The 21,541-nt window shown below is 47.7% G+C and overlaps 1 protein-coding gene across 6 annotated transcripts in view; it reads left to right on the plus strand.

Moving 5' to 3' along the window:
- The window catches only part of HOMER2 (homer scaffold protein 2), a 128,127-nt gene that overhangs the window by 29,751 nt on the left and 76,835 nt on the right, over nt 1-21,541 (plus strand). For 2 of the 6 annotated variants that reach the window (XR_015150013.1, XM_086364348.1), the window contains exon 1: nt 7,233-7,905. The exons of 1 other annotated variant lie outside the window; for it this stretch is intronic. Coding sequence is in view for 4 of the 5 variants with exons in the window: in XM_086364348.1 (XP_086220474.1) it covers nt 7,338-7,905 (568 nt within the window). In the remaining variant the exon portion in view is untranslated. Of the gene's footprint in view, nt 1-7,232; nt 7,906-8,167; nt 8,444-21,541 lie in introns of those variants that run through there. 3 more of the 6 variants (XM_086364349.1, XM_086364343.1, XM_086364342.1) reach the window with 3 other exon arrangements.

A 21,541-nucleotide genomic window follows, 5' to 3' on the forward strand; every position in this document is an offset into this window, starting at 1 on the left:
TAGTCTTCTCTGACCCTTAGGTGCCCTTCAGGGACACCCTGAAGCTATGAAGAGCTTTGGACACAGGTTGGCAACATGTTACTGGGCAGGAAATGCATGAGCTGTTTCCATACAGTTTCAGAATCTTCAAACCAACTCTACTAAACTTTAAATTACCAACTCTATAAATACCATTATAACAGTATTAATTCAGTCACAATAAAGAATGAAAAGTTTACCCTGGTCCCCCGTGATAACCAGTCATAATAATAATACTTGAAATGTATTCAGAATGTACAGTATATTCAATGGACATGAATTTGAACAAACTCTGGGAAATAGTGGAGGACAGAGGAGCCTGGCATGCTGCCGTCCGTGGGGTCGTAAAGAGTCGGACATGACGTGGTGACTGAACGGCAATAACAAATACCAAGGAACTCAGCTAAGCACTTTACATGTTTTCTCATTTCATCTTCCAGTCCAGTGAGGTATCCCCATTTTACAGGTGAGAGAACTGAGGCTCAGAGAGGTTGAACAGCTTGCTAAGCATCACAGAGACAGTCAGTGGCAGGGCTGAGACACAGGCCAAGTCTGTCTGACTCCAGTGTTTGTGCTTCTACCCTGTGTTCCTTCTGCTATCCCAACAAATCAGACTTTTCGTTTTCTATACTTCCAAGCCTTGTCCATGCAGACTAGTAGCTTTTACCTAATTATAGCTACAGCACAGTGAATATAATAACATGGATGATTTTCTGAATTTAACTTTATATCACAATACACACCCAGTCCATCACCAAGTCCTGTCAAGTCTCCCTCCAAAATACACTGATCTATAATCCACTTCCCTTCCTCTCAGCCCTTGTCTTCTGTCTGGGTTTCTGCTAGAGCCTCTTAACTGGTCTCCCTACTTTCACTCTTGTCTCGTCCTTATCTCTTCTCCTCCCAGTAGCCAGAGTGAGCTTCAAAAAATGTAAACCAGACCATTCTCCAACCTGTCAGTGTGGTTGGATAAATGCCGTTAACCCTTCATCAGGGCCCTGGGGACCGCTCCCATCTCATCTCCTGCCTTGCTAAACTCCGTGCACTCTAACTACACTAACCCTGCAGAATTTCCCAGCCTTCTTCACCTCTGTGCTCCTCTGTCTAGGACCTCTTCCCTCCACCATATCCTGCCCTTTGTTCTTTAGGCCGTTTTTTTTTAATGTGACCATTTTTTTAAGTCTTTGTTGAATTTGTTACAGTATTGCTTCTGTGTTTTATGTTTTGTTTTTTTGGCCAAGAGGCATGTTGGATCTTAGCTCCCCAACCAGGGATCAGAACCCATATCCCCTGCTCTGGAAGGCTAAGTCTTAACCACTGGACCCCCAGGTAAATTCCCAGGCCTGTTCTTAAATGCTTCCTCAAAGAGGCTATTCCTGACAACCCCTCTCAACCTACATTAGGACCATTTTATTCACACAGATAACAGTTTTTATCAGATAACAGATAAATGTTTCTGATTTTTTAATATTTCCACCCACTCTTATAGTTCCATGATATTATAGAAGTACTTTGTCTCTTTTGCTGAGCACTTTATCCCTAAAACTCATCACAGTACCAGGCACATAGGAGATGATTAATATTTCTTGAAAGAATATTTTTCTATGTTACTATCTAGAAATATAGTACAAATTATATCACAGATATAATCTTAATAGCTGTAAAATATACCTGATCATTACCTGTTTAATTAATGACTTTAATAAGACACTTGTTTCATATGTAGTGGAGAGAAGGGTTAGAAGACAAAAAAGGTGAAGTCCCTGGATTAGCAATACCAGAAATCTGAACACACTAATATTATACATATGCACCGTGAGCCTAATTTTGCTGTTGAAAGAAGAAACATACATGGATTACAGGTTCTGAAATCAATCAACAGCATTGCTTTTAAAAATAGAACAGAATGGAAAATGTCTGAATGCTTTGCAGGTGAGAATTGCTTTGTGTAACTTTCACTTACATATATAATTTTTGTTTCCATTTTGTCTAGGTATAACTGTAGATAAAGTGGAAGTACCTGCCTGGCCACAGTGTAAAATCTGTTTCTTACTGTAGGTTGCAATTTTTTTTTAAAAATGGAAAAGCAAGATTTTGATGCATTGCTTTTGGAGTTATGCAGACAATTTCAAGTCCCAGACATTCCCTGGTGAGGTTCTTGTTCAGTGTTCCACACGTTCACCTTTCTGAGATGACCAGTGACTGGACTACTTGCAGGATTCTAGTATACAGGAAACTCCCAAGGCTACTTTCTTTTATTTGGTACCAATTTTAGATTTACAGAAAGGTTGCAAAGACAGTATAGGGAGTTCCTATGTATCCCCAGTTTTCCCCCATTGAAAATTTAAAAAAAATCTTTTTGGCTGCACTACACAGCATGTGGGATCTTAGTTTCCCAACCAAAGATCAAACCCACACCCCCTGCATTGGAAGGGTGAAGTCTTAACCGCTAAACCATGAGGGACGTCCGTCCCTATTGTTAACATCTTACCTTACCATGGAATGTGTGGCATAAGGAAGAAACCAACACTGATACATTACTATTAACTAAATTCCAGATTTTATTTGGATTTCAAAATTTTTTCTTCTTTCTCTTCCAGGATCTAAATACAGTATTTAGTAAATCATCATGTCATCACGTTGGGGCTTCCCTGGTAGCTCAGACGGTAAAGAATCTGCCTGCAATGCAGGAGACCTGGGTTTGATCCCTGGGTCAGGAAGACAGGAAGATCCCCTGGAGAAGGGACTGGCAACCCACTCTAGTATTCCTGCCTGGGAAATCCCATGGACAGAGGAGCCTGGTGGGCTATGACCCCCATGGGGTTGCAAAGAGGCAGATACAACTGAGTGACTAACACTCAGCAGCCAAATACTAACTCATGTCACCTTAGTTTCTTCTGGTCTGTGACAGTTTCTCAGTCTTTTCTTGCTTATCATGACCTTGACAGTTTGGCAGAGTACTGATCAGGAATTTTCTAGAATGTCCCTCAGTGTGGATTTGTCTGGTGTGTTTATCATGATTGTTGTTGTTCAGTTTCTAAGTCGTGTCCTGTTCTTTCGAGACCCCTGCAAGCCTGCCAGGCTCCTCTGTCCATGGGATTTCCCAGACAAGAATACTGGAATGGATTGCCATTCCCTTCTCCCGGGGATCGTCCCAACCCAGTGACTGAACCCGAATCTCTTGCCTTGGCAGGTGGATTCTTTACCACTGAGCCATCAGGGAAGTGACCCTTTCACGATTAGGTTATGGGCTTAGGGAAAAATAACATACAGGTGAAGTCTTCTTCTCTTCACATCCCATCAGAGGGTATGCGATTCCAACATGGCTTGTCACCGGCAATGTTAACCTGGATCACCCGGTCAAGGTAGTGTCTATCCGGTTTCTCCACTGTGAAGTCGCTGTTTTTCCCTTCCCATTCTCTCTTCTTTAGAAACAAAGCACTAAGATGCTAAGACCAGCTTACTCTTCAGGAGGTAGAGGAGGGGAGTGTTAACCGCTACCTCCTGGAGGGGAGAGTACCTACACATATTATTTGAGATTCTTCTGTAGAGAAGATTGGTTTCTTCCCACTTATTTAATAATTTACATCAGCATGGATTCGTGTGTATTTATGTTACATTTTGCATTATAATCCTATACAGTGTTATTTATCATATTGCCAAAATTTTTCCAGCTTTGGCCATTGGAAGCTCTTTCAGTTAGCTCCTGTATCCCTTCAGCACACACCCAGCCCTTGGGTTGTTTTTTGTTTTGTTTTGTATCTCCTTACTTTGTGGTACTACAAGATGCTCTGTGCTGGTTTTCATTTTTCCTGCCTTAGACTACTATCAGCCATTTCTCCAGGAGCTAGCTTTTGGGAGACAAGAAGCCAGAGATGTGGACCACAAACCTCTTAGGCACAGGGGCTGCCCAGGATGCCTGGGAGAATTCATTTGCAGTACAGAGGAAGGGCACACGTGGAGCTGCTCTCTGTTTTCCTTAATTTCGCAGGTTCATGTAGCTCTCTGGTGAGCAATCAACAGTTATCCAGTTTGCCCCTGTTGGAGGCCAGGGTGTCCTTCCCGTGCCACCTATCAGATTCCGGAGCCTCTGCTGCCCACACAGAATGGCAGGAATTCCAGGTCCCTGAGGTTGTGCAGGTCAAGACATGGCCTCCCAGACTTCTGCATCTCTGCCCTGCTCATTTCCAACTCTGGGCCTGTTAAAACACTAGTTTTTATTTTCCCAAGGCTATCAAGTTTGCCTTCTACCCCGCCTCCTCTCTCTCGTGCACATTCAGTAAGTGTCCTTTCTTTCCTTAGAAAAAGAGCCCATGGGACGGACTTCCCTGGAGGTGCAGTGATCCAGACTTCACCTTCCAGTGCGGGGTGTGCAGGTTTGGCCCTTGGTGGGGGAGGGAGCTAAGATCCCACGTGCCTCATGGCCAAAGAAACAAAACATAAAACAGAAGCAATATTGTAACAAATTCAATAAAGACTTTTAAAATGGTCCACATTAAAAAAAAAAAACAACTAAAAGAAAAAAGAGCCCACCAGGCAAGGGTTCCCTCCACCTCTCTCACCTTCCCCTCTAGACCCTCCACCCCTCTCCAAGGCCAGCGCCTCTGCCTGGCCTGGACCCCATCCGCCTGCTTTCCCCAGGACTGCCCCTTTTCACATCTTCAGTCTTGTCCTGCATCACTGACTCCTCTTGCTCAACCTAAAAGAATCCTGAAGTCTCTTGGCCTAAAAAGACTCTCCTTGGCCTCACCTCAACATCCAGTCAGCATGGAATCTCTCCCTTTGACTATAGGACTTTTTAAAAAAAATATTCATTTATTTATTTGGCTGCATCAGGTCTTTGTTGCGAATTCTTGAGGCATATGGGACCTAGATCCCTAATCCCTGGGCCCCATGCATGGGGAACTCCATCTTAGTCACTGGACCGCTAGGCGTCTCAACTGTGAGACTCTTGAACAGGAAGGACTGGGGCCACAAAGACCATGTTGATGGGCAATATTTCACAGAAAAAGGGTTACTGTGTTGGCTTCAATGGAGGGAGGAGGCACTAATAGGGAAATTAAATGGCCTCTTTCTAGGGAAAATTCCAAGATGATGAAATACTGCTGGCAAGAACTGGAAGCTTAGACAAGGCTCTGGGCATCTGGGAAAGCTCCTGAGAGGCAGCTCCCAACCTAGGCCTGGAGTTGGGGGTGAAGGAGAGGAGTGTCCCCCAGGGACAGCAGCCTGAAACTGGTCGGAAGGAGGGACATCCATTTCCCACTCTTGTCTGATCCACCCTTTCCTATAGGGAAGCTTTGGTCACGGTCACTTTAATCCCAGCGTATTTAACCTTACCGGGCTTATACCTCCCGCACCGTCCTGCTTTTTGCTGACTGTGTGAAGCAGCCCAGGTGATTCAGCACCTGTAATGGCCTCAGTACCTCTTCCCAAGCTAACTTGGGTGTTGCCCTTTCCACTGGTGGAGCCAAAGGAAACTCCCACTCAGGGTTGGGGACACTGCTTGGTCCAGTGCACCATGAGTCTATTCTCCAATCCTCCTACTCCAGTTCAGCAGGCTTCTAGTCCTCTTTCCTGACTCCTCCCTTTGATACTGCTGGGAACTCCCACCCCCACCCCCAACCCTACCAGCTTCACCTGGCCTTTGGAATTCAGCTGGTGATGAGTTTCCTCCAGGATCAAATGCTTATCCAGTCCTGGCTCTGTGTGTTGTGTACTAAGTTGCTTCAGTTGTGTATGACTCTTTGTGACATTGTGGACTGTAGCCCACCAGGCTCCTCTGTCCATAGGATTCTCCAAGCAAGAATACTGGCATGGGTTGCCATGCCCGCCTCCAGGGGATCTTCCTGACCCAGGAATCGAATGTGGGTCTCTTATGTCTCCTGCATTGGTAGCGGGTTCTTTACTACTAGCGCCACCTGGGAACAGACTTACTTGTGCTTACAGACCCTGGCCAATTCTGTTTATCTGTGGCCTAGCCTATTCACTCATTCATTCATTCAACAAATGTTTTATGGAGGACTTTAGGCGCTGGAGATGCAGTGATGAGCAAAATTTATAACAGCTTCATAGAGTGTGCAGATGTGCCTGGGAGATGGTTGAATTATTAATTTTACAGACATTACACACAGTGAGTACAATGAAGAAAAAGTACAGGGGTTCACAGTCTTGTTTGGGGCATTAGAAAAAGATTACACAAGGAAGGGACAGTTTAACTGAGATTTGAAAATGAGTAGGAATTGACAAGGCAAAGGGGTTGGGGTGTCAGAGACAAGAGAGGAAAGTATCTTCTCAGACTAAGAACAGCAGGGGCTGAAGGGAGGATGGCCTGTTGGCTGCTGCACAGGAAGCAAGGGGACAGAATGCAAGGAGAGGGAGATGGAGGCACCCTGAGGCCAGGCCTTTGAGCACATTCAGTATCTTGTCTTCATCCTAAGGATGGTGTGAAGGAGATAGGATCAGGTCTGTAATTGAGACAATTACTCATAGCGGGTCACCAGTCCCAGGAGGAGACCTTGAGGGTTCCCAGGTAAAGCTGTGGTTCCAGGAAACAGGAGGGTAGGCTTTGGGTGGTGGCCCTGCTTCATATGCTTGTCCCTCGACTTTTGTTTACTGTCCTGAGTAAAGAAATACTGACCAGGCTCAGGTGGGCAGCATGTTCTCAGGAGAAAATGATCCTGTGAAGGGCCCAGAGTGGAGATGAAGGTTAGGTTAGTCCGGTGCCGCCTTTAGTAGGGGATCAGGACCTGACGTAGACAGAGGACTCAGCGATCGCTCTTCTTGAAGCTCCACCCGTACGATCTCAATTTCCTTTGCTCTAAGCACCCCACTCCAGTACTCTTGCCTGGAAAATCCCATGGACAGAGGAGTCTGGCGGGCTGCAGTCCATGGGGTCGCTAAGATTCGGACACGACTGAGCGACTTCACTTTCACTTTTCAGTTTCATGCATTGGAGAAGGAAATGGCAACCCACTCCAGTGTTCTTGCTTGGAGAATCCCAGGGACCTGGGGAGCCTGGTGGGCTGCTGTCTATGGGGTCGCATAGAGTCGGACACGACTGAAGCGACTTAGCAGCAGCAGCAAGCCAAGTTGATTAAGCCTCCTGAAAAGCGATTATGCTGTAATCGGGAGACCCCAACCCATCTTTGCCCACAGAAGAGCCCAGAACACCTGCGGCGGGTGTAGGATCCGGAATTTCATGGTGGGGGTGCCCTGAGCCAAACCCCTGGAGTGGACCCGCAAGATGAAAGGGGGCTTCAGGGCGGCACACGGCCGTGCCTATCGCAGATTCTGAAGACTTTGGGCTCAAAGCTGAATGTATGTCCTTGGGCAAGTCACTTCCTCTCCTGGGGCCTCGTTCCTGCAACTGCAAACGAAGGGTCGCCCAAGTCCTCTCAGTCCCACAGGCTGAATGCTTGCTCTGGCACTGCGCCAAGCCCCTCGGTGGGCACGGGGCGGGAGAGTGCCAGTGCCGGGTCTCCGAGGGAAAGGGGTGGGGAGCCCGGGAGGCGGGTGGCGACCGCGGGGCGGCGCCCGGGGACACCGCACACCCCGCTGTGCCCCCCACCCCTTGGCTGGGCGCCGAGTCCCGGGGGCCACAAGGTTACGTAAGGAGCCGGGCGGGGGGAGCGGGGCGGGGCGGGCGCCGCCCGAGCGCGACCGCCCAGCCCCCGGCGGCCCAGCCCCCGCCCTCCAGCCCGCCCGCGCCTGGTGGCGGCGGCGGCGGTAGTGGCAGCCGCGCAGCCCCGCGGAATGGAGCGGCGCCGGGGCTGAGCCGGGCGCGCAGGGGCCGCCGCATGTGCTGCGCGGGGAGCGGCTGCAGAGCCGGCGGAGAGCGAACGCGAGAGGCCCCGTCGGAGCGGCCGCCGGAGCAGCGCCGGAGATGGGGTGAGTGAGCCCGCGCCGCGCGCGCCCCGCGTGGCACCCCGAGGGGCTGCGGTGCCCCGGCTCGCGTCCCTAGGCTCGAAGCCCCCCTGGGCGAACCGGCCTCTACTCCCAGCACCGGGAGCCTGGAGCCAGCGCGCAGCCAGCTCCGGAGAGCCTGGGGCCGCCCGACCCCGCGCTCTCCGCCCCGGAGCGCGGACACCGGGCAGGGGCACCCCGGCCTGGGCGCGTACTTTCCGCGCAGCGCGCGTGGCCTTCGCCCTCTAAGGCAGCCCGGGCGCGGGGGCACCGGGCGGGGACAAGCACACTGGCCGGCCTCCCTGCTTCGGCCATTCCGCTGCGGTCCCTTCGCTCCAGGCGCGATCAACTCCAGGGCCTGTGTTTGGGAGTCTAAGAAGCAGTTTGTCTGTCTCCACAGTTGGGATTTATTACGTACAAAATGGAAATCGAAGTTTTCCTGGAAAGGGAACACGCCAGATAACAATAACCCCCTGCATAGGAATAGTGGACTTTATGCTTTGATATGACGGAGGATGTGTAGGTAAGGCTTCAATCTTTGAACAACTGAGTAGATGCTCAGGAGAGAAGTTGAAGCACTGTGTCGAAGTGACTAATGCATCCGAGTATATAAAGTAATTTAAAAAGCAGGGTTGATTTCTCCTTGGCGTCTCTCTGAGCAGTAGGCGCTGTGAGTCAGGGAGCCGCTGCGTTAATAACACAATTAACTCCGTGCATCTGCTCACCCGATGTAAGCACATATTGATGATGTGCTGTGCAGGTTCTGGGAGTGGTTTTTATTCCCATTTTACAGATAAGGCAGCAGAGGCCTGAAGTGGTTGGGTGACTTCTCCCAGGTTGAGCAGGCAGCGGATGAGTGTTTGTAGAATGACCCCTGAGCGCAGGGGCAGACTGCCAGCGCAGCCTGACAGTGGGCTTGGGGTGGGTGGGTGGTGTGTACCTGAAGGGGAGTTCCTGAATCTCTGTGTCCCCTGCTGCTGAACTGAGCGCCCTTCACACATTCCTCAAGACCTAAAGACTTCTGCGGGGTGGTAGGTCTAGAGAGCTTACTTTCCTGGGCAGGATTGGTGAGCAGCAGAAAGGGGAAGGGGCCTCCTGGTGGTCTGACCGGGCTCCCCCCGTGGCTTCATTGTGCCTTAGTCCTTACCAGTTTGTGGAGTCATTTTACCCAGTGAATTTTTACCTCTAGGGTCTGTAAAGTGTTTGGAGGAACCAGAGGGAAGCTGAAATGAATTTTGAGAAGAGAAGTGTGAGAACTCCAGACCGACGTGAGCAGGTTGGGGGCGGGGGGCGGGGTGCAGAGAGGAGCCTGGAGATTTGCTGAAGACACTGGTGCTGATCCAGATTTCACACGGAGGAAGCTGTGAGTGGTTTTTACCAGAGGCACCCTGGCTGGGAAGCTGTTTTCCTGTAACATTTCCAGTGACCTCTTGGTTGGCTATGAAATGGCTGCTCTTTGTGCAGTGGGAACCTTTGAGGTTCTCATATTTCATACTTAAAAAAAAAATGTATAGAAAGAAGGAGTTGGCAAATGTAGGTCTCAAGATGGAAGATAAAAGGAACCTGGTAATTTTAACTCTCTCTGTACACCCCCTGCCCCCCGCCCCCACTCCCAGCCAACACAAAACCAACCCAACACACTGGTGGGATCAAAAACAAATATTGAAGCTCCGTGGTTGAGATCAAATGGTTCTGTGGAAATGAAAATGTTTACTCATAAAAGCTTAAAGAAAATGTCAGAAAATAATTTTTGTTTGTAGAGAAGCCGGAGGAGTAGCTTGGGGATTTTGTTTAAATACTGAATATGTCTTTCATGTAATTTTAACATCATCTGATAAATGTCTGTTACTCACTTCTCGTAGGTAAGGGTTGGTTGGTAACTCCTACCTACTTCTGCCATTTTTAATATATCCACCTCTTCTATAATTTATGTGAACATACAAACCATGGCTGTAAATTGAGATGGAGCTAAGGGCTGGGTAAGCTATTCACACAGAGGAGGGAGCCATTTTCACCAAAAATAGAACCAATGTCATCCTTTCCGAGAGTTGAGTAGGATGGAGGGGGATGAACTAAGAAAGGGCAGCCAGTAGAAAAGCTTGCTGTGATTTTACAGCTTTGTCACAGCTCTACTGTGTAGACATGACCAAAATTTAAAAGGTGGGGGAGAGGAATCAAGCCTGAGTTTCTCTCTCCCCCACTTAAGATGCTTTTCCTCATTCAGAAGTTCACTGCTATTTCCCGCTTCGCTTCTGAGAAGTATTGTGCATTGTGTGTCTGTTTCTCCAGGAAAGTTGTGTTTTCACTCCCCAAGGAAGTTGTTTCCTACTTTCTTCCTTCCTCAGATCTCCCTCTTCTCCCGCCACACACATCTTGCTTCCCTTTTCATTGACAAAAGACAGCCACAGTCCAAGAAGTGCCTCACCAACACTCCCCACCCTCACGCCTACAGTCCCGTGTGTGGCCACCCCCGTGTTTTCCCTCCTACCTGTTGTCCTGCCAGAGGCTCTCCCCTCCTGGACGACCAGCCATCACATCCCCTTTCACCTTGTCAGGGAACATTTCTTGTTTTCTCCCCTCCATCTGTCTCTAGGGTCTTTCCTATCTGTACAAACATGCTTTGGTCCAGTGCTGTCCCATGGAACTTTCCACACTGATGGAAACATTCTTATCTGCATGGTCCTGTACGGTGGTCACCAGCTACCTGCAGCTGTGGGGCACTTGAAATGTGGCTAGGGTGACTGAGACCTAAATTTTTTAAGTTTGAATAGCCACACGTGGCTAGTGGAGCCACCATGTTAGATAGCACAGCTTAGCGTCTCTCATTTTATTGGGTTGGCCAAAAAGTTCATTTGGGTTTTTCTATACCATCTCATGGAAAAACCTGAACAAAATTCTTGGCCAACCTGATACATCCCTGTCCTTCTTCTGTTCCACTTCTTTGCTCCCCTTTACCTGAGAACATCTCAAAAGAGAAGCCCGAAACCACCGTCTCCATTCATCTCCTCTGCCTGCCATTTGTCAGCCCTTCATAGCTTGTAGTCTGGCTTCTGAACTGCCAGGCCACTGATGAGCTGCATGTTGTCAGACCTCTGTCCTTGTCTTCCTCCCCTCCTCAGTAGTGTTCCTCCCCTGTGGCCACTCCCTCCCCCTCCCCTCCACACTCTCTTGGGTTTCCCTTCTGGTCCTGATGACTCCTCTTCAGTCTCCCTGCTGGTTGCTCCTCTGTCTGACCTCAGAGTGATGGGGTTGCTTAGGTCCTGGTCCTGGTTCCTTTTTGCTGTCCACACTCTCTTCCTTGGTGATGTTATCCCATCCCTCCATGGCTTTCAGTACTATCTATATGCTGGCAACTCCCATATTTATATTTCTTTCTTTTTTTTAATGTTTATTTTATTTACTTGGCTGTGCCAGGTCTTAGTTACAGCTCTTGTGATCCTCCATTGTCGTTGCAGCATGTAGGATTTTTAGTTGTGGCACTAAATCAGGGATCTAGTTTCCTGACTAGGGGTTGAACCCAGGCCCCCTGCATTGGGAGCTTGGAGTGTTAACCACTGGACCACCAGGGAAGTACAGCCCTTTCCCAGGGCTTCCTGCTATTGTTCATGCACAGAGCTCCCCAAACCTCTCCTTCCCTCTGTCTCTTCCATCCCCAGTCCTTGGCCCCACCGTCCACCCACTTGTAAGAGTCATCCTTGATTCTTCTCTTTCTCACCCCTGATATACAGGCTGTCAGTGGGTCCCCGGGGTTCTGCTCCTGGGATATTATCTGGGGGTGCATTCACCTCTCCCTAGAATCACAGCTCCTACCCTACCCCTGGCCATTCACCTCCATCCTGGACTAACTTCCTCACAGGTACCCCCAGCATCCACTCTGGGGTGTCTCCGGTCCACTCTGCACACAGGAGCCCAGGTGATGAGTCACGCCACTTTTCAATCAGGTCATACCCCTCTTTGCCTTAAGCCTCTGCCTGCTGACAAGAGGTTGTCCTGTGCCCTCTCCTCCCAGCCCCTCTGGCCTCCCTCCCTGCCTTCTGCTGACCCTGGCCTCCTTTCTTTTCTTGCCCTGCCTGGGAGGGCTTTGAATTCGTTCTTCCCTCCATCTGGAATGCTTTTGCCCCGGCTCTGCAGAAACCTTCCTCCTTCTCATCCTTGGCATTTGGGCATCGAGATCACCTGCTCAGGCTCTTTTCTAACCACCCCTGTCACCTGATGAGGTGGCTACACTTTGTTCCCACCATTGTTCACCACACCTGCTGTTGTTTGGGTTCTTTGTGCTTGTTTATCATCTGCCTTCCCCAATAGTATCCCGAGAGGATAAGGTATTACGTTCTTCACCAGTGAATCCCAACACCTAGCACCATGTCTTGCCCCTAATAGGCTTCCAATAAATTTTTTGATTGAGTCAATGCTTGAAGTGGTGGGCAGCCTTGCCTGGATGCCAGCCTAGAAGTCGTGATAATTTCTGGATTACCTTTTATATAGCATGCTTAATTGAGAGTTGCAAGGGCCAAGAGAGAAGGAAATCACATTTGGAGACAGTTTTCTTTTAATGCTGAAGCACACTGTTTAGCTTTTATTGTGACTTGGGTTAATTTTCAGGCTGTCGGCTGTCACCCGAGCATTGGGGTTGTAAATTGTCTTTCTACCTGCCTGCAGAAGGCTAAGAGAAAAGCCAGCTTGTGTGCTGTTGTGACTTTGGGATGATTTTGTCAGTGTTTACAAACAACATCTACTGTATTTCTGTTTGGCTTCAATTTACACTCATTTGTTTTGTTCAGCCAAGATTACGTTGCACTTGGTTATCTAACACCGGGGGCCTTCGCTTGGTAATCTATACTGGTTTGCTTTCTTCTGATGATCATTCCTTCTCCTTTAGTTTTCCACTCCTCTTGAATCACACCTAATTTCATAGTTCTTGCAAGTTAGAGACTTTTGTGGAGGGGGAGGTTTGTGTTGACTAAAATAAATAACAGGCTCTCGAATATATTGAGGACACTTGTCTTCCCTTGGTTCTGTTATGGGTTTCTTTTGTGTGTGTGTGTGTGTGTGTGTGTGTGTGTGTGTGTGTGTGTGTGTGTGTGTTTTGGCCACACACCATGGCTTGCAGGATCTCACTTCCCCGACCAGGGATTGAACCCCAGCCCATGGCAGTACAAGTGCAGAATCCTAATCATTGGACTACCAGGAAATTCATCTGTTGTGGGTTTTTTTGTTTTTGTTTTAATTTTTTTAATTTATCTTTGGCTGGTAACTTTGCCGCTGCTCTAGGGCTTTCTCTAGTTGTGGCTAGCAGGGGCTACTGTCTAGTTGCTGGGCATGGGCTTTGCATTGTAGTGGCTTCTCTGTGAAGCACGGGCTCCATGGTGCACAGGCTTAGCTGCCTCACGGCATTTGGGATCTTCCCAGACCAGGGATCAAACCTGTGTCATCTGCTTTGGTAGGCAAGGCAGATTCTTAACCACTGGACCACCAGGAATGCCTTCTTGTGGGTTTTTTAAACTTGACTTCCTGAGGTCTCAAGCTCGTCGTCTGTAAGGCAGTTGGAGAATCTGTTGAGGATCCAGGATGAGCAGACCTACCAGTTGGTTGCTGCCCTTGTGGAGTTTATACTTTAGAAGGAAAACATAAGCCACATACACAAGTGCCAACTATATGTGTGAGTTTAAACAAAATGCTGTAATCCATAGGGTGTCAGAGGAACTATCGGGGGAACATAAGAAAGATTCCCCAGTACACTAGGCAGAAATGCTTAGGGAGACCCTTAACATGTCGGATCATCCTCATTGTTTAGACAGTCCTTAGTGTCACCCTTCGTGTCAGAGCTGGAAAAATACACAGTGCTTGGCATGGGGTAGATAACAAGTAGATATGTACCGAATGAATGAATGACTCATTTTGGGTTGACTTTCACTTTGGGAAAATGCTGTCATGCTTACTGGAAACAGTCCTGAAACTCCTGACTTGGTTTTAGGATGGACTTGAGGGCATGTTTGCTGCTTGTGCACAATTCCCTGAAGGGTGACCTAGAACAGAAAGGGGCTTTGTTTTTTGTCTGATGGGCTCAGTGGTTTGTGTAAATTATTAGATTTCCTTTCTGCAGTGGCTTCTCGGGAACTTAGGAGACAGATGTGTGGTGACCTTATCACATTGATGAGATCTCATCCTTTACCACTATCTTCACTCAGTTTTTTGACCCTGTCCTTGGTTTGCCTTCACTCTTTCACTAAGTAAAAAAGAATAAGAAGAAAAAAAAAAAAACAGAAATAGCTTTGTTTTTTTCTAATTATAAAAGTATTACATGTTCATACTAAAAAAATAACGGTGTAAAGAAGAAAGTGAAAATTACTTGTCATCCCACATTGCAAGGATAACCTCCATCAGCAATCAGATGTCCATCTTTGCAGACTCTTTTCCATGTATACATGTCTCAGTGTCTAGATAGACGTTTATGTAGAGCAAGCAGTATCAAAAAATTGGATATTTTTATCAAAATGGAATCATGTCACACATCTCTTTTGTAACCTAAGTTTTTCAACTTAAAATACCTTGAATGGACATCTTTCCCTGACAGTTACTATAAATATACACCATCATTCAACTCCAAACCTACTTCTGATTTATCATTTTGCTGAATTTTATACATCTCTGCTGAAATCCTTTTCTAGAGCAAGGCAGGGTGTAAATTAAAAAATAAAAGCCACATTTTGATAATCTTTTAAATGAATTACTGAAGGAAAGAAATGGTAGAGGAGACCAAGATCACAATTAACATTAGGTAATTTGCGGAGACTGTGTAATTTTGGATGAGTCACCGCTCCTTAGTGAATCCTGGTAGGAACACCGAGGATCCGTCGTGGTTGCTAAGGGTGGCTGGTGGACGAGGACCCAGCTGCTCAAACTGTCTCTGCTTGTTTGGAAATATTAGGGCAGAGTAATTCTGCTGAAAGACCTAGAAGAGAAGGCTGCCTACAAGCTGAAAGCACCCATGCCCACCCCTTAGACATCTTCCTCTGCAAAGCCCTGTGTCTGCTGGGCATTAGGCCCCTCCTGCAGAGAGGCTTCCCTTGGTGAGGGGATTGACAAGAACGCACAGTCAGGGAGGTCAGTACAGTCCCTGCTTCAGTTGTCAGGCAATTTAAAAAAAAAAATCTGGATAAATCCTGTGACAGATTACCTCTGCCAGCATTGGCACCTAAAACTTTTTGGGGAAAGACTTCTTTTGGTATATGGAGTGGGGATGGGATCTCCTTTTCCCTTTGAAAAGAAAAATTCCCTGCACCTTTGTCAAAAGTGAACAGCACCCCCAAACAGAGTTACAATAGAGAAAAAGCATTCTTCAGAATATTAGAACTCTCAGGTGTGCTGGGTCCTGACCTTATGGATCTTGAGAGTTAGACTTTTTTTTTTTTTTCTAATATGAAAATAAATTAGGCACAAAGGAGCCTCAAGAGGAGTTGGGGCCAAGAGCTGCTGATTTGCATGGGTTTGGATCCTTGGGTCCCCAAGCCCTGCATGTTCTCTGCCTGCACTTCTAGGTATTGCACGCGTGGCCTGCCCCACACCTCCAGTCATATTTATAGGCTTGGAGGTGCATGTTGGCAGCCAGAGCCGGCTTCCTAGCGGGGTGTGCGTTGTGTGGGAAGAGTGTCAGGTTGGGAACCTCTGCTGAATGTACGATGAAGCCTCCCTCCAGTAGTTCTGCCGCCGGGGGCTGTTAGTCATATGGTATCATTCTGGTAGAATTTATTTAAATTATATTTCAAATTAGCTTGTTAGAATAAAAATATGCATGTGGGGAACACATTTAGACATTTGTCAACGACTGGAGATTTTTTTTTTTAATTTTTATTCACAAGCCTGGTTGATAGTCGTCATCTTCTTCTAAGGAATTGGGGATCATGACATCCTCCACCCTGTGCAGAAAAGCTTAGGATAAAGCATTGCCACCAGCCGAAGCAATTAGCTTAAGAGCTGTGCATTAAGAGACCCCAGTAGTTGTTGCTGTTTAGTGGCTAAGTTGTATCTGACTGATTTACAACCACATGGACTGTAGCCCACCAGGCTCCTCTGTCCGTGGAATTCTGGCAAGAATACTGGAGTGGGTTGCAATGCCCTCCTCCAGGGGATCTTCTTGACCCAAGGCTCCAACTGAGTCTCCTGTACTGGCAGGCGGATTCTTCACCACAGAGCCACCTGGGAAGCCTAACAGACCTCCTAAACAGTGCTAAATACCCAGGTACCTCCCAGCCAAGTGGAGGCTGCATCCCAGCTGCCGGCAAGGCTCTGCCCAGTCCTTTTCAGTTGCCTTGTTCTAGGAGGTCTTGGTCCAGCTCTTGGGTGATGAGTAGGACCATCCAACCAGCCTTTGTCCTCCTTCCTCCCCTTGTGCACTGGGGGATGTCTTTTCTGCGGGTTACAGGGTAGGGGTTGTCCACAGGGATCCAATTAGTGAGACATATTGCAGACCCTGCTGCCCTGGCATTGGATCCCTTTTGGGATTTTTAATTGGGAAAGCTTTTAATTGGAGTTGTTCAGATAATGGAGAATGGGAGGGTTGCTTTGGTGTCTGTTGTCCTGTGGGAGAGGGGTGATGGAGAAGGTCCTCTTGGGGATGAAGAACAGGTCCTCCTGTGCTGGGAGGCTCTGAAGGGCAGGAGAAGGAGCTCCTGGTAGACATGGCTGATTTCAGCTCAGTTGGTCTGAGGACGAACTCTCTAACCCCTCCAGGCAGACTGGAACTAGAACTGGCTATCTCAGCAAGATGAGTCTGTTGTCATGGAAGTCCACCTGTCTGGAGACTGGAGAGGATGCTGAGTACAGATCCCAGCCCTCCTGGCTGGCTGTGTGAACTTGGACAAGTCATTTTATCTCTCTAGCTTCACCATCTGCATCTATCAAAGGACTGAGACAACTGACGAGTAAAATGAGTACATAACGTTTAGAACACTGTTTTGACACATAAATGGCTTCCCAGGTGGCACTAGTAGTAAAGAACTCATCTGCCAATGCAGGAGATGCAAGAGATGAGGATTTGATCCCTGGGTCGAGAAGATCCCCTGGAGAAGGAAATGGCAACCCACTCCAGTATTCTTGCCTGGAGAATCCCACGGACAGAGGAGCCTGGTGGGCTACTGTCCATGGGGTCGCAAAGAGTTGGACATGACTGAGCACACACGTATACTTCACTGACATAAATATTTCATCAGTGGTGACCAAGTTCACTAAGATTATCATGGTCATTTCTGCCTTGGATGGAAGGTCTGCAGGTGGCTCCCGATGTGCCTTTCGGGGATACACGGTTGGACATGGTCCATTCTTGGGCCCTCCTCAAGTCCTCAGCTGCTCTCTCCCAGTCCTGAGTATTGTCAGAGTTGGTTCTTTGTCATCATGTGACCCAGAGGATATGCAGTTTGCCTTCTGAAGCTTCCGCTCATATCACTAAGCCTCTCAGTTCGTGTGGGTGGAGAAATGTTACTAGCTAGTGGACAAGAAAGGTCAGGGAGCTGACCCACCTATCTTCACAAGAAAACCAGTCTACCAGCCAGTTGCTTTCTTGGGGAGGTACAAGCGTGGACCAAAAATAAAAACCAAAAATCAGTATCTCCCTATTGTGGGCATCAGACTAGTGGTTTGTGCTGCTGGTTAGGGAGCCCTTCATTGTATATTCATTCACTTATTCATTCAACAAATCATGGCCATCTACCTTACGTGCTGTGAACAATCACAGTGATGGCCCCATGATGCTTTCAGTCTAGTAGGGGAGGTAGACGTCAAACAAATGTTACCTAATGAACTAACATGGGAGATACTGATATGGGGCCAGGGCCTATGTGGACTAGACAGTAATTGGTTTCAGGGTCTCATATCTCTGATTCCCACCCACTTATATGGATCTGAACTCCTTTCTGATCACCCTTCATCTGTTCATCAGCTCTGGTAACTTTCTTTTTAAAAGTTATTTATTTATTTTCAAATTTTTTGGCTGCACCACAGGGCATGTAGGACCTTAGTTCCCCAGCCAGGGGTTGAACCTGTGTCCCCTGCATTGAAAGCACAGAGTCTAAACCAGTGGACCACCAGGGAAGTCCCTCCTGTAACTTTCTTGGCCATCCCTTAGCTTTTGTGCACCTTCTCTGGGCCAGGCGACAGGATGACAGAGGCTGTTGGGACAGGGTTCCTGCCCTCCCAAGGGAGATGGATGGTGGGTAGCTAATTAGGACAATGAAATAGCCTTTTATTGAAATGTCCTTAAGGATAAAATTCCTAACTCTTTGAGAAGTTGCAGAAGGCTTCTTGAAAAAGGTGACTTTGAAACTGAGTTTTGAAGGATAAGGAGGAGTTTCCGAGGCAGACAGAACTGTAGGGCAAAGGGAAGCATTGAGATGGAGAGAGCTGCCCACAGGAGGCAGTAGAGTGTTCAGGTCAAGAACAGAGACCTCGGACTCAGGCCTGGGCTGGCCATTCGCTGGCTATACGGCTTGGAGCAAGATACTGACCTTTGTGAACTTCACTTTCCTTATATGTGAAATGGGACTGATGATAGTACCACCATCATAGTGTGGTTGTGAGGATTAAACGAAGCACATGCTGTGATGTGCGTTAGCTGTTAGCAGTGGGCAGGGAGGTGAGAAAGAATGTGAAGTGCGTGGTGAGGGTGGCGAAGGGGTCAGGAACGTACAGACATGAAGGAAAGGCCTTTGTGCTACATGTTAGAGACTTTATCCCATAGGTGGCAGGGGGAGCCAGCCATGGGTGAGGCTGGAGGTGAGAGGAGCAGTTCGCCTTGGTACCTAAGAATGAGGCCTGAGTTCCAGGCAGTAGCAGGCAGTGGGCTCAGAGAGGATGAGGTAACTTGCGTTAGGAGGCAGAAACATGCTATGTCCTATGGAATTTTGACTTCAGTCTATAGGTAATGAGGGAACACTCAGTTTTGAGGAGAAAAACATTACTCGTGTTAGGAAAATTATTCCAGAGATGATAATGAAGGGTAGTGCAGAAAGTTGAGAGACTGGAGGAAAGGGACCTCATAGAAACTAGCCACAGTCCAGGCAAGAAGTGTTGAGAGCAGAGAGCATGTATGGCACAGATTTATATATGTAAACCATGCCCTGTTCTGTTCTGGATCTGTGGCAGCTTCTAGGAGTATGTATAATACAATAAAGCAGAAAAATATATGTAAGACACCTTGCCAGAGATGAGAGAGTGAAAGCTTGAATGTCTTTCCTGTAGAGTTGCTAAATCAGGACACAAACTAAACTATTACTTAATGAGAACTTAGTGGGTTTGAGTTAGTATGCAGTGTGTCTATACAATATCTCATTTAATTCTCACAACAACCCTCACTTTCATAGTTGGAGAAACTGGGCTTGAGAGATTTAGTAATCTGTTCATACTCACATCCAGGAAACCAAGCTCTCGCCTATTTGAGAGCAGAATTCATGTTCTTAAGATGCATTTTCTAGAGGCCAAAGGCACCCTGAGAGTCATGTGGGAGGTGAACCCACAGCTCTTGATTGTTGTAACGGGAGAAAGGGAGAGGTGGAGCTGCCAGCAATTTGGGTATTTCTAGACTGCTTGACTGAGTGGATGGTGGTGCCATTGACTGAGATTAAGAACACAAGAGGAGATGCAATTTAGGGGAGAGAGTTGATGAGAGTTTAGTCTGGGTGAATGTGGTGAATTTCCACTTGTAGTGGGTCATGTGTAGTGGCCTCTATCAATAGAAATTCAGCTCTGCTGCTGCTGCTAAGTCGCTTCAGTCGTGTCCGACTCTGTGCAACCCCATAGATGGAAGCCCACCAGACTCCCCCGTCCCTGGGATTCTCCAGGCAAGAAAACTGGAGTGGGTAACCATTTCCTTCTCAAATGCATGGAAGTGAAAAGTGAAAGGGAAGTAACTTAGTCATGTCTGACTCTTAGCGACCCCATGGACTACAGCCTACCAGGCTCCTCCATCCATGGGATTTTCCAGGCAAGAATACTGGAGTGGGGTACCATTGCCTTCTCCTAATTCAGCTCTAGCACTCAGCAATTAGGGTAGAATCAGAGGTACAGATTTGAGAGCCATCACCTCTGAGATGGACTTGATCACCCAAGGAGAGAGTGGATCAAGAAGATGAAGATGGGAGTCTTCCCTGGCCATCCAGTGGTTAAGACTCTGCGCTTCCAGTGCAGGGGGTGTGGGGAACTAAGATCCCACATGCTGCACAGCACAGCCGAAAAATAAAAATAAATAAAATAACAATAAGAATAATAAAAAAATTTTTTTTAATACTTTTAAAAGATGAAGATGGAACTCTGGGAAAGGACACCAGTTGAAGAGAAGGAAAAGCCAGTGAGTGAGATTTAGAGGTGATGATACTGGAGGAAGGCTGGAGGAGAGCAGTGTTGTGAAAGCCAGGAGACAAGAGGCTGAAAGGGAGGTGTATTCAACATGAGTGAAGGCCTTGGGAAGCTGGATGGGGACCCAAGGTGCGTGCTGTTAAATCCCTCTGTAGGGGTGGGAGAGTTAGAGCACTGATGGATTTTAAGAGCAGCTTCAGCCAAGTGTGAAGGCACAAATCCATCTGCAGTGGTTTAAGGAGTGAGTGTACGGCAGGGGAATAAAGAAGTCAGGCTGAGCTTGAGGATGAGTCAGGGTAGAAGGAAGGCTGATTTTCATTTCATCAGTTGAGCATGTTGGGAGGCTGAGGGGGAAATAGAAGTGGAGATTGAAGATATTAGAGAAAGATGACAGGCAGTGTGGTTGGCACAGGGAAGTGGATGGCAGGAAGGAACTAGAACAAGAGCTTTATGCTGGGAGGATCGCCCTTAGAGACTAGGCAAGGTGCAGGTATGGTGGCATTTTGAGGCTGAGGTGGAAAGGGGAATGAGGGAGCTGGGTCGCCTGGCTTTTCCTTCTCTGTGTAAGCTAAGGAATTGATCTGAGAACCAGGGGGTAGATTAGGAAGAGAAGAAATGGTTTGATACAGCTGACTGTGGGCAAATACAGATTTGTGAGCAGCCTTGCAGTGTCCATTGGAGACTAAGGAATATGTTGGTAAATGTGCTAGTTGCCAACGTGCGAGGTGACCTGGGGGCAGGAACAGAGGCAAGCAGCCCCAGACCCAGAGGGTGGGCAGTCAGATATGGGCAGCCCAGTTGGACTCCAAGTGCTTTACCTTCCGCAGCCCTGGGGATGCTGTGTGGAGGAGGAGAGAGCCTGCTTCGTCTCCATCAGTCACCTCTCTGCCCTCGCTTCTCCGAATAGCCAGCCATTTTTCTGTTGTTAATAATCTTCCAGACCTTTCCTAAAAAATGCATTAAAATTTTTGCCAGCATGACCTCTTTGAATAATGAGATCTGTAAGTTTATTAACCTCTGTGAGAAGTAGATTTCCTTGCTCCATGGAAGCAGATAATCTCTTGGAGGGAATGAACATTAATGTGGTGACCCAGAGGGTCAGCTCAACACCTGAGGGCTCAGGCTTTTCTGTGGGGATGGCTCATCTTGTGCCCTTGCCCCCATCAGCTGACGTGGCATGTGCCCCATGGAAGGTGGGCTGGGCACTTCTGCATAGCCCTCTCCTTGGTCCCACTCTGAGTCTTGCAGTGGCCCGAAGTTGAGACAGAGAAACCAA

The sequence above is a fragment of the Bos grunniens genome, chromosome 21 (assembly GCF_055505025.1).
Source record: "Bos grunniens cultivar Pamir isolate PY7600 chromosome 21, Bosgru_T2T1.0, whole genome shotgun sequence".
In the NCBI taxonomy this organism is placed as follows: Eukaryota; Metazoa; Chordata; class Mammalia; order Artiodactyla; family Bovidae; genus Bos; species Bos grunniens.